This window comes from Salvia splendens, chromosome 2 (genome assembly GCF_004379255.2).
Source record: "Salvia splendens isolate huo1 chromosome 2, SspV2, whole genome shotgun sequence".
In the NCBI taxonomy this organism is placed as follows: domain Eukaryota; kingdom Viridiplantae; phylum Streptophyta; class Magnoliopsida; order Lamiales; family Lamiaceae; genus Salvia; species Salvia splendens.
The window spans coordinates 5,983,517-5,995,973 of record NC_056033.1 but is presented as its reverse complement, the minus strand read 5'-3'; the positions used below and the strand labels follow the sequence as shown (position 1 = coordinate 5,995,973).

The 12,457-nt window shown below is 34.8% G+C and overlaps 2 protein-coding genes across 4 annotated transcripts; one reads left to right on the top strand and one right to left on the bottom strand.

Annotated features, from left to right (window-relative positions):
* Positions 1 to 491: 491 nt before the first annotated feature.
* Positions 492 to 3,256, bottom strand: LOC121760157. Its single transcript, XM_042155783.1, has 7 exons — positions 2,918 to 3,256; positions 2,759 to 2,848; positions 2,490 to 2,570; positions 2,236 to 2,367; positions 1,531 to 1,749; positions 1,119 to 1,211; positions 492 to 894 (listed from the first exon to the last, which is right to left on the bottom strand). Exons 1-7 carry the CDS (start codon positions 3,137 to 3,139, stop codon positions 733 to 735), a joined length of 999 nt encoding a protein of 332 aa, XP_042011717.1. The 5' UTR covers positions 3,140 to 3,256; the 3' UTR covers positions 492 to 732.
* Positions 3,257 to 6,731: 3,475 nt separating this feature from the next.
* Positions 6,732 to 12,283, top strand: LOC121785484 (O-fucosyltransferase 16-like). 3 transcript variants are annotated; one of them, XM_042183940.1, is made up of 11 exons: positions 6,732 to 7,298; positions 7,393 to 7,443; positions 7,555 to 7,645; positions 7,793 to 7,869; positions 8,659 to 8,747; positions 8,824 to 9,007; positions 9,657 to 9,838; positions 10,118 to 10,220; positions 10,813 to 11,144; positions 11,227 to 11,465; positions 11,538 to 12,283. In XM_042183940.1, exons 1-11 carry the CDS (start codon positions 7,128 to 7,130, stop codon positions 11,717 to 11,719), a joined length of 1,701 nt encoding a protein of 566 aa, XP_042039874.1. In that variant the 5' UTR covers positions 6,732 to 7,127; the 3' UTR covers positions 11,720 to 12,283. The 3 variants fall into 3 exon arrangements, with proteins under 3 accessions (XP_042039874.1, XP_042039866.1, XP_042039882.1); XM_042183932.1 differs by having other exon boundaries at positions 6,733 to 7,298; positions 11,227 to 12,283; XM_042183948.1 differs by having other exon boundaries at positions 7,163 to 7,298; positions 7,560 to 7,645; positions 11,227 to 12,283.
* The last annotated feature ends 174 nt before the right edge of the window (positions 12,284 to 12,457 follow it).

The window sequence follows — 12,457 nt, the reverse complement described above, 5'->3', positions numbered from 1 at the left end:
TCTTTTATTTGGGTTTTCAAATTGAATTCAGCGTCAGATAACCACCACTTGTGTAATAAGGTCTAGGTTCGCATCCATCATGAAGCAGCGTTTAAAAATTTCTGTTTATATATTCATAAAAAAAAGGAAAGGCTGAACCAATACAACTTTAGCACTAGAGAAGACCACCAATCCAAATTACTCCGCTTCAAGAAACAGCTCAATTAGGAAAAAAAAACAAATAGTATAATTCACACATATTTCACCTTTGAATCATTGTACTTATTTTGCAACAACTTCAAAAATCAAAACCCAAATGAGATACGAGCATATATATTATACAAGAAAAGTTTGATCATCACTTCATCAGACGATTAATAAGCAGACCTTATTTAGCTGTAAGTCCCTTAAACTACGAGCAGATGCCACACTTGCAAACCATTGGTGTACTAGAATTTTAATAAAAGGTTAAAGGTATTCAATATGTTCAGCGCCTCACCAATCAAAACTACTTTGATTAATAAGCTTAACTTCATTGAAAGTTTCACATAATGCTACAAAACCTTAACAAAATGCATCTGTGTTTCTTCAAGGTAAATAAAATAGTCAATATTTAAGGCCAAAGAGATAGCTGTTTGTTCTATATATGTAAACGAGAACAATGACAGTTTGAATACTACCTTAATGAAAAGACTGGTAAAATTTTGTTACCCCAGATTGCAGATTCTAGCATGGTTTGAAGCTTCAATTCATCTAAATGTTTTCACCTGGGGGAAGCTCTGCAGGTTTTGGAGAAGTACCAAGTACCCGATCCATGTCAAAACGAACTTCAATGTTACGGACACTATAACCAACTACCATAAGCCAATATAGTAGCTTTGCAAGTTCAGGAGCACTTGTTTCTGTTAAGCTAGTCTGCAAAAGTCAAGCACTACAATCAGAAAACTCATTGCATGTGCTTTAGCCTTGTTGAAAAAGACATGTGTGTCTACAAAACATCTTGCTCGACCCACAAAACAATAAGAAGGTGAACCACATGAAATTATGAATATATGATAGGTGTCAACGTGTCGCACGATGCTACTATATTATAGATAAAAGAAATAAAAGACTTAAATTTCAGCAACAACAAGGCTCACCTTCATTTGGTTAGGATCAGAAACCGCCAACAAACGTTTTATGAATGTGTTCATTGCCAGCACAACATCCTCTCCAGCAGTACTTGTTAGCTCCTGCAAGAATTCATTCCAGGAAATATTAAATGTCACATAATACTGTTTTGTGGTAGAAAATTTAAGCGGGAGCTGTACAGTTAGGAATAGTCTGATATAGGAGGTAACTGGAAACTCTACTCAGTCCATAACAAAATCATTCAATGCTTCAGTACTAAAGAACTAACTGGCATGAAACAAGGTTATAAATTACCTCCGGACCTTTGAAATTCTTATTTTCAATATTAGCATAGTACTATTTCTTATGGTCACTATGTGTCATATGCAGTTCAAGAATGCATTAGTTGCTCCAGTGAACTTAAGTGAAATTGATTCTTACCTTGATATTTTGGGGCTCCAGAGTTTTTAAAAATTCCAATAGTTCATTCTGTCCATTTAAAGATTTTCTTCCTACTTGACGGTTAAGCTCCTCAATTTCTGCTTCAAGAAGCTCTATGTATTTCACTGCATCAATTGTTTCGGGACCTGAGACATTGTTCCATCTTATGACTTCACCTGATACCTTTTTCTGCGTTCCTGGTGCATAATCTGAAGCATCCTGCATCATCATACCGTAAGTGAGACAATAACTTGGTCAAAAAAGGCTCTTCTCGAATAAGGGTTAAGCAACAAACAAAAAATATGGTAGAATGGAACCCGAGCTAGATATTTACTATATCTTGAAATAATTTAAAACAAACATAACCGTAATAGTTTCCAGGTCAAGTCCTTTATAACAATACAACTGCTTCCAGATAAGGAATGGAGTAATGTATAACATGTATTTTATCCAGATAGCTTTAACTTTAAGTCTCCTTTATTGAATTACAATATGCATGATTTGCACCACGGTGCAGCAATAGGATTCCTCTTCACCATATTAGGATATTAGGTATCTGAGACAATAAGCAGTGCTCTTTCTCATGAACTCAATCAACAGTAAGCAGAACTCTTTTCTCCAGAATTTCAGTTCGATTGAAAACATACATTCTAACAAAGACAAAGGAAATGCCAATTGTAGAGAAAGCAAATAGAAATAACTCACATTTTTCTCTTGTGGTTCAGGAAGAGCAACTTGTTCCAAGCTCTGTTGCAATTCCAGCCGGTATTGAGCATTCCTAAACATATATCCAGTCATCAAGACACTGTACATCAGCTGTGCCAAGTTTTCAGCAACCTGAAACAGAGCAGATTGTTACCAACATCACTCGCACGCGACAAAGAACATTGTCTACCTTGTTTGTTTCAACTTAACAGAATGCCACCGAATTGGATTTTTAAGATTGATAAATCACTTACTGTGGTGACTGTAACGGAAAAAAATTGTGGAGGTAGAGTTCCAATCATATTTGTCACTGTCTGACGCATCGCTTCAACTACCTATAGCAGAATCATCACAGCATAAAGACATTGACTGCATAAATCGAACTAACAACTTAGCAATGAATGGAAAATCTGACACCCATCAATTTACATTTTAGCTAGAAAGCCAAACTCGCTCAGGCATTTTCACAAACACCTTTGCAAAATATGGAGAGAAAAAAGAAACAAATTTCAGTTTGAAAAACCTGCTGTGGGGCTCTCTTGACGAATAACTCCATGAATTCAGGCTGCACATTCTGCACATACTCCAGGAGAATCTCCTTCCTAGTCTTAGGCTGCAAAATTAACAGTATTAATTTATGAATCATTCAATTAAATTCAAAACAAAAAAAACTCGGAATTACCAGTGTTCCATTGGGGGGTTTGGAATCGCCAGAAATAGGAGAATTGTTTTTGTCATTTCCGGTGGCTCCGGTGACTGTAATTCTTCCTCTAGAATTGAATTGTGTTCTCGGGAATCGGAAGGGAGGGGGCGGCGGCAGATAAGAAGTCGTAGCAGAAGAAGAAGGAGATTGTGCCGACGAAGACAAGAGAAACGAAGAAAGCTTCAACGTGAAAGACGACATTTCAGAGTGGTGAGAAGTTGATTGAAACCGCAGAAGAAGTAACTGTTGCTTTGCTATAGAGAGAACCTTCCCATTAGCGGTTATTGCTATTCTAGCTTCGCTACTCTGTTCACTGTCCTAGAAAATATGAATAAATTTTTTTTATCGATTAATGATGAATTAAATCACATCTATAAATGTGTATATTACTTAATGAATAACTAGTTTAATGTTAATTATTAAGTTATTTATATGAAAATGCAGTGATAAATTAAATCACATCTGTAAATGTGTGTATTACTTATTGAATAGCTACGTTATTGTAAATTATTAAGTTTTTTTTAATAAAAAATGCCTTTTGTGGGTGGGAGGTTTAGGCAGACCTCCAACCCGTAAATAATATCAAGATAAAATGTTCTAACAACATGATCTTAGCCCAAAAGTGACTAGGATCTAAACAAGAACATGAAGAAGCCAAATAGAGGTCCCACAAATTGAGATCTTCCGTACTATCAAGTGAAAAAAAAACTGACTATATATATACGAGGGAGAAACGAAAAATTATCAAAACCAGATACACCACACAAAATTTCTTAGCATTTGTTTACCTTATTATTGCAACATGCAAATTAGAGAGAACAGTTGTGTAATTTTTGAAATTTTAATTATATAATCTAACTTTTTTTTAATAAACATTGCTTTAATTCTGATATATTGCAATTTAAATAAATACTAGTACATGACACTTGAGATTACTAATAGAATGACGAATTTAAAAACTAGAGTGTAGCTATGCTTATTTATGTTTTGCTAACGTGATACTCCATTCGTCCCATAATTGGTAAAATAAGAAAGGGCAGGAAAATTTAGTAAAAATAGTGTTAGTGGATATATAGCAGGACTCACATTATTATTAGTCATGTTTAATGATGGACCCTAGTGGTATAAATTGTACTATCTCCGTCCCTCAATAATTGTCCACTTTAGTTCCGGTTCGAGTTTTAAGAAATTTAAAAGAAAGTGAGTTGCAAAATGTAGTGAAGTATGTGTCCCACTTTTATATACTATTAGGTTTATAATAAAATATGAGTGAAATGAGTTAGTGGAATATGAGATCTACTTATCATTTATGGTAAAAAAAATGAAAGTGGACAATTAATGGAGGATTGACAAAAATGACAATAGTGAACGATTAATAAGGGACGAATTGAGTAATTAAATTTTATGTATATGGATAATAATTAAAGAGAGCTTTCCATAAATTAGAATATGCTATTCTTATGAAACACGTGAAAAAAAATGTCTATTTTTATGGGTTGAAGGAAGCGGTAGCAATTTGAGATTATAAATTAAGACTGATCTCCGCTTATAAAAAAATACTCACAATCACACTATGAATTGTCGAACCACTTTGGGCCTTTTACTCCCAGCCAATTTGGCTAGCTCGGGCCATTCGATTTTAAATTGGATTAGCTAAAAAAACAGTGGCCCAAAATGTCGGGCAAACAAAGCCCACAAAATTCTTTTGAAAAAATGTAGATTTTATGACTTGTAATAGTATTAACACAAAAATATGTTACTCCAAATATTCTTGTATGCTGTGTCACACATTACATCCATAGTAGTAACTAAATAAGGCACTTTCTTACTTGATTATGTTCTTAACTTTGTAAACAAGCCAATTAGTCATCAAAAGGTGAGGGCAGATATGAGGAACATAAAATCTCATAGCACAATCTTTTATTCTGATTTTGGCTTGGATATATGACAATCAATATTCGACTTTTCTTATTTCTTCAGATTTTTAAATTTAGCTTGAATTGTGTACTTTGTAGCTATTATTGGTGAATTGTTTAATATGAAATTTGTAGTAAAATAAATGGATATTGACATCTAATATCATGGAACTTTTAAAAAGTTAGATTTTTCCCACCAACTTTAAAATTGACAAGTAATATCACGAATTTTACCTTGAGTTTGTTATTTCCCACAAATGAAAAAATTATGGCTATATTAATGGATTGAAGAACAAATTTGAAGGGTGTGCTTCAAGAAAAATTATTCTTAAAGATTGAAAAACTTGAAGCTATCGAAGTTGTTGTTGAGAAATTACGAAAAAAAATTTGTATCATGATATTATTTTCCGGAATTTTTTTATTGGTGAGAAATAATAAACTCGGAGTAAAGCTCGTGATATTATTTGTCAATTTCAAAGTTCGTAGGAAAAATCCAACCTTTTGAAAGTTCCACAATATTAGGTGTCAATATCCCTAAAATAACCGCTTCCGTATCTTGATACAATGTCACATCATTAAAGATCAACTATGGGATTACGAGGAAATTGAATCCATCTGTTAATTTATTATGAAAATCTAAGCACGGAGTTGATTCCAAAATAATTGTAGTCTGGTAATAATGCTAACAAAACTATTATATGTAAGGTTTTTAAAATACAAGAAGCGAAGGGAAATTACGAAGATATTAGTATTGTACGGTAGCGTTCGGTTGCCATGACTAATATCATGAGACTATCCATCTAGGATTAAGTTGTAGGATTATTTTAGTTGGAGAGGGGAGACTATGACTAATTATCATGAGACTATCCATTTATACTTAAATTGAATGGTTCAATTTTATAAACCAAACATGATACATATTTAATCATGAGATTTAATCTTGTCAAGTGAACGCCCTACTAAAATATACAATAAAGATATTTTAGAATCAATCATTCCTATTGCTTTTCTGCCTATTGTGAAAACAAAAGAGAATGATGAAAATATGTCGGCTGATGATATTTTATGTATTTAATGGAGCCCACACTGTAAATTTAATTAAAGCTATAAGGAATATGTTAAAAATACTTGAAATAAATATATAGGGAGACACAAAGAGCTAGTATAAGGAATATGTTGAAAATACTTGAAACAAAATACTATGTATAGGGAGACACAAAAATCACGGTGGATACTTTTTACTGTGTGAATAAAATCACTATAATTAAATACATGTGTGAATAAAATCACTAGTTACTATAGAAGCGTGACAAGATAATTCTGGAAACAAACACACAACTTTTTCATTAAAACTAAGAAATAATTTTAAAATGTATTTGATGGCCGCTTAGCATATAACTAAGAGACTATTTTAGTTGATGATTGAGTATGTACTTGATTTGGATCTTATTTCCTATACACATTTGAATGTAACACATAGTACTTTACAAAATTGATTAGTTATAATTAATATCAGAATTTTCATTTGCTGAAATCTGAATAAGATTCATATAGATTTGAAGACAACACATGTTTAAACGCAGAATTGTAAAATTAGAGAGAAATAGCTAAAATAAATAAAATACTTAGTAATTAAGAGTAGTAAATAATGAAAACCATATTTATAATCGTAATATGTGGTGAACTTTTTACTAAATTAGAAGTAAATTAATTTGGATGGATGGATTAAAATGATAAAAACGAATTACTTAATTTTTTTGGAATGAAAAACATACCCTACTTTTAAAATGTCAAAAAGCACAAAATATATTTTACTATGTTGCAAGATTCCGAATTAATTTAATTTTTCTTCATTTTGGCAATTTGAAGAATAGAAGCAGCACGAAAATGGTTTCTTGATCCCCAAATCCAAATCAAAAGCTTGCCCAGAAAAAGCAGGAATCTTCTCCCTCACAATTCCCAACACCCACTTGTCGTAAAACCCCTCTTCTGATTTACAGTGGCAGTATTTCTTCTTCTTGCCCAATTGTCCTTCAGTAAAATTCCCAATATTTTAAATCCCATTTTTGACCCTTTTCCCGATTGATTCCGGGCATCCGAATCCCTTGTCGTTTATAGCAGAATGCTCCAAACGTGAAACTCCAACTCAAAACCAAGAAAATGATTGTTCCCACCTCACTCATGTCCCCCTCTTGCATCGACTCAAGTTTTCCCCCCTTTCATTGAGGAATTTCACCATACAATTTCCTTCTGCAGCCCGCCGGCGTTGATTCATGGCCTATCCCCGGCGGCGTAATCACCACCTCAATCGGCTATTCCCTGTTGTCTCCGCCATTTCCGCCGCCATATTTCTCCTCTTTGTTTACATCTCTTTCCTTGCGCCTTCGCCCGTCGAGAACGATCACATCCGCCACACAAGGATATCTAATCCTCTTCAATACAAGGTTCGTGTTTTTTCTGGGGACGATCTTACCTTGCTAATATGTTTAAATGATATTGAATTGGTTTAAAAGCATCTTAATTTTCTTCTTTTGGTAGGATGTTAGCCACGTTGAAGGGAATGGAGCTGCGCAGACATTTCACATTCCGGTTAGGTTTTTGTGTTTGTCTTATCTGTTTGAATCCTGTTATTTGAAAATGCTGAATGATTGGATCCGTGATTTGTGCTAAATGAGATATTTATTGGTTGATGAGATCTAGGACAGTGGAGGAGCGCATGATGTTGATCTTTGGAGTACAAAGAATGCGGAGTTTTTCTACGGCTGCAGCAATGCCACTGCAAAATTTGCAAGTATGTAAACTTGTCGACGGCTTGTTAAGCTTCACCTATGTTCGTTTGTTCAATCTGGTTTGTTTGATGTTTTGAACATTTTGTATTCTCAGCAATCTATATGTAAGTCCTTTCGGCTGAACATCTGTGTTTCATTTGGCATAACAGAAGCTGCTGCTGTAATACGGTCTAATCGTTACTTGGCTATTGCAACCAGTGGAGGTCTAAACCAGCAAAGAACCGGGGTACTAATCTTCCCCTTGCAGTTATGTTGGAAAGAAAAAAATTCTGCCATAATCTGCTAACTTACTGATAAGAATATGATGCTGCATTCCCTTGCAAGTGGCTGCTGAATCATTCTGAACATTTGAGCTGTGAACTGTTCCTTTGGATTCATTAGTTGTTGATCAATCTGGGGTAAATTTGTCATGTTAGAAGTACAACTTTGTTAGAACTTTTTGGGATTTGCTTTATTTGAATTCTCTTTTGAGGATTATTTTATTATCTTTAAACATTTGGAACCATCATAGGTGGGAATTAGATAATTCCCCAATATGCTTGGGTAGTTGTAATTCTAGATACTATTCGTCTGATTAATGTCCCAATATATGGGGCTGTAGCATCTCTCTCTTGCATGTCATATAGCCCCATTTGTATTTGATATTAGTTTGATGTACTAGTGTACTTTTCCTTTGCACACAAGGTAGTTGTAAATGCTCAATTTTAGTATCATAACCATAATTATATCTTGTACTCCACAAAGGTTAACATATATTGTCTTCAACTAGAGACTTGGACTTTTTTTTAAAACTCAGCCATACTGAATGTCTGTGGACTGTATGCTATCTCTTTAATGGACAGTATGATATGTCTGTTTAATGTCATTTCTATTTGGCATTTCTATTTTGCTTAAATTGCTTTTGGGCATTTACATGATAATTTCATAAAAAAAAGTGCACCTAGATTATGTATGCATTTTGAGCTAAATCAGGTACTTACTGCTTATGTTATTTGCTTTTGCTTATTGTGTTCAGATCACAGATGCAGTTGTTGCTGCGCGGATCTTGAATGCCACCCTTGTTGTCCCAAAGTTGGACCAGAAGTCTTTCTGGAAGGATGTTAGGTGAAATATTGGCCCATTGTGAAATTCTTATTAAAATTACTTCTTTCTGCGGGCTGAATGTTGCTCTCTGATACAGCAACTTTTCAGAGATCTTCGATGTCGCTTGGTTTATATCATATCTCGAAAAAGATGTAAAAGTCATTAAGGAACTCCCACAAAGAAGAGGTCAGCCGTGGAATCCTTATACGATGCGTGTTCCCAGAAAATGCAATGAACATTGCTATATAAGTCGGTTATTACCTGTACTGACAAAGAAGCGTGTAAGTTAATTAGTTTCTAAACATATACTTTTTGCACTGTTTTGTTTTCTGATATACATCTTCATATATATGGAGGTTCTGCATGTGAACTTTTAACAGATTAGGCAAAGGCTTCCCTATGTTATGCAATCTGTGTTATGACTCACTTCAGTGTTATATGTCTATTTCATATATTTGGAATAGCATGACCATGATATGATGAGTTATAGAATCAAAAGCAATTATGCCTTTATTCTGCATGATGTAGTTTCAGATTTATGTTAACCATTACTTTCCTGCCAGAGAGAGAATGCTGAACTTGTCCGCCATTTAAACATTACTGGACTTTTAAAAGTATTAACTGTTGTTTCATTGCCCCTATAGAATCAAAGCTTAATCTTTGTTGCAAGGGCCATGAACACTAAATTCTTCCTTTGATTCTCTGCTGTTGTCCATGTTTAACTGATTGTTTTTGTCCCAAAAAAAATTGGCCAAAAACTTCACTTTAACTGTGGATTAATACTCACCCTTTATTTCTTCGTATGATGTTCTGCTACACTTGGACATACTACCAATTATTGTTAGTTAAATTTGCAGCTACAAAGATTGAAATCTATCTTGCCTATTATTTCTAAAATATTCAACTAATGTGGAACCATTCTTGTTGCAGGCTGTTCAGTTGACCAAATTTGACTATAGACTTTCTAATAAACTGGACCTAGATCTGCAAAGGCTTAGATGCAGAGTTAACTATCATGCCCTGAGGTTCACCAAGCCGATCCTTGAAATGGGCGCAGAACTGGTGCGAAGAATGAGGATGAAGAGCAAGCATTACATTGCCCTCCATTTAAGGTTTCTACTCATGGTTCTATCCCCTCTTGTTTCATCTTTAATGCCAGCATATCTCTGTTGAAATGTCTGCAGTTTTGAAAATATTTTAGCTCTTCAATGTTGTAAAGTCGTGGTTTCGCTGTTGAATTATCTTTTTGTCCCTCTTTTGGGTATTTAAAGACTTGCATCTAAGTTGGTTGGCATAACTAGTATCTAGAACTATTTTTCTGCTGCAGTTAATATGTTTTTTAATACCTGATGAAGGATTATTATTGACGTGCCTGTGTTTGTTTTCTACAGGTTTGAACCTGACATGCTTGCATTCTCAGGATGTTATTACGGTGGAGGAGACAAAGAGAGGAAGGATTTGGCAAAAATCAGGCGGAGGTGGAAAACTTTGCATGTAAGTTTCACAGCTACTTTGAGAGGCGTAATATTTCAACATCTGAATGAGGGATGTAATAATTGTGCAGACAGACACACAGACAGACACACAACATTTGAAAAAGGATCATACCTTTTTCAGGGAAATTCTAGGAGGGGGGGAGTTAATTTAGTACAATCGCCACTCGCATGATAATATTTTATTAGTATCAAACAAACTATTATCATGTGAGCACTACATGCACATGTAGTCATGTACTATAGAATTTCCCTATTTTCATTAATCTTTTTTTTACTTATTTTAATATTGTATGTTGATGGGTGATGCATGGTGTGTCACTTTAGTTTTGTACCATACTGCTATGCTCTTGCTTTTGAGAAATTTGTGGATGCATGTTTAGTTTGGTTCATAAATAAAAGGGTAGTCAAGATGTATGAGTTCACTTCTTTCTATGTTTTATCTGTATATTGAGCTGTCATAGTGGTAGCATATTATAGGAAATTTTTATTTTAGTCATGCGGAGGCCAGATATTATAAGAAATTAATAATAATCTCTCTCTAATAGGGATTATGAAGAATGACTAAGATCTTTTACTGCTTAAATTTGCAGAGTCCTAATCCAGAGAGAGAGAGAAGGCAGGGAAGGTGCCCTCTTACTCCTGAGGAAGTCGGTCTTCTTCTAAGAGCACTTGGATACGACAGAGAGACGCATATTTTTGTAGCTTCGGGAGAAGTATATGGAGGGGAAACAACATTGGCCCCCTTAAAGGCTCTTTTCCCAAATTTCTATTCAAAAGATATCCTGGCAAACAAGGAAGAATTGGAACCCTTTTCTGGGTTTTCTTCTCGAATGGCTGCTCTAGATTTTATAGTTTGTGATGAGAGTAATGTATTTGTCACAAATAACAACGGGAACATGGCAAAAATACTGGCAGGGCGAAGGTATGCCATTTTCTGTTTCCAGTTCACTTGCTGTTCCAGTTATCATTGATTTTTCTGATGAAACCTTTGTTCTTGACCACAGGAGATATTTTGGGCACAAGCCTACTATCCGTCCCAATTCTAAAAAATTGTACAGGCTGTTTGACGGGCGAAATAATATGACTTGGGAAGAATTTTCCACACGTGTTCGTACATTTCAGAGGGGTTTTATGGGAGCGCCTAAGGAGATTAGAGCAGGCAGGGGAGTATTCCATGAAAACCCTGCTTCTTGCATCTGTGAAAATCCTGATACAACAAATGTTGTTTCAGTTAAAAGGCCGGGTAAGGTTTCTTCTCCAGGCAAAAGAGATGTGAGTTTACTAAACGATTATTCTAATGCGGGCGATGATCTAGAATGGTCTGAACCTGAAGACGAAGAGGATATTAAAAGGCAGCAGGGACACAATGTGTCTGAACCTGAAGACGAAGAGGATATTAAAAGTCAGCAGGGACACAATGTGTATAATGAGACAAGCCTGGAGGATGACAGTTTGTTATCCGAGGAGCCTGAGTTGGATTATTTGCTTTCAGATTGAATACAATTGCTTTTGAAGTTAGAATTTAATGGTTGCTATAACCACTCATGTTCATGCAATGAACTGCCAAAGAGCACATGGCTGAGCTCAGGCGGCAAGATCTGATCTTTGTTCATGCCGCTGCAAAACTAATTCTTCAGGTAACTGCTACTTTTCATAGTCTACAGCTTCAAGAATTGTAAGAAATGTTATCATTTGAAGAAAATCGTGCAGTATCTTGTTGCATGGTTTGGCATATTAGATCTAGAATGATAGTGGAGAACATAGTTAGGACAACTCGAGAAACAACCATTTTTGGACAAATAGTGAGTTCACCATCGTTCCGAGGCCTGTGCTTACTTCCCTTTTTATGATTTACCGAGATGTTTAAATAGATTTGCGCCTGCCTTGTGGAAGTTAAAAATCCTGTTCTCTCTTGCTGAAGCCGTTCCGGAACCCTCAAGGATTGTATGTTAGCAAGAGAAACTAGTTCCTCAAATTTGGATTGAAATGAATGTACCTGATAGACATTGTAAATTTGTATGATTTTTTTTATTATGAAATATTGGTGACTGCATATAGAAATGCCTGAGTTGGTTCTCTACATATGTACTTTCATTTGGCAAATGTGACAATTTGAGTTTGCATACAAGTTTTAGACTTTAGTGGGCAATTTAAATTTGATTGTTGTTTTCAACTTGATGTGTTGATGAAATATATGAAAAAGGATCAATTGAGTAACTCCTAAAAAGAAATACT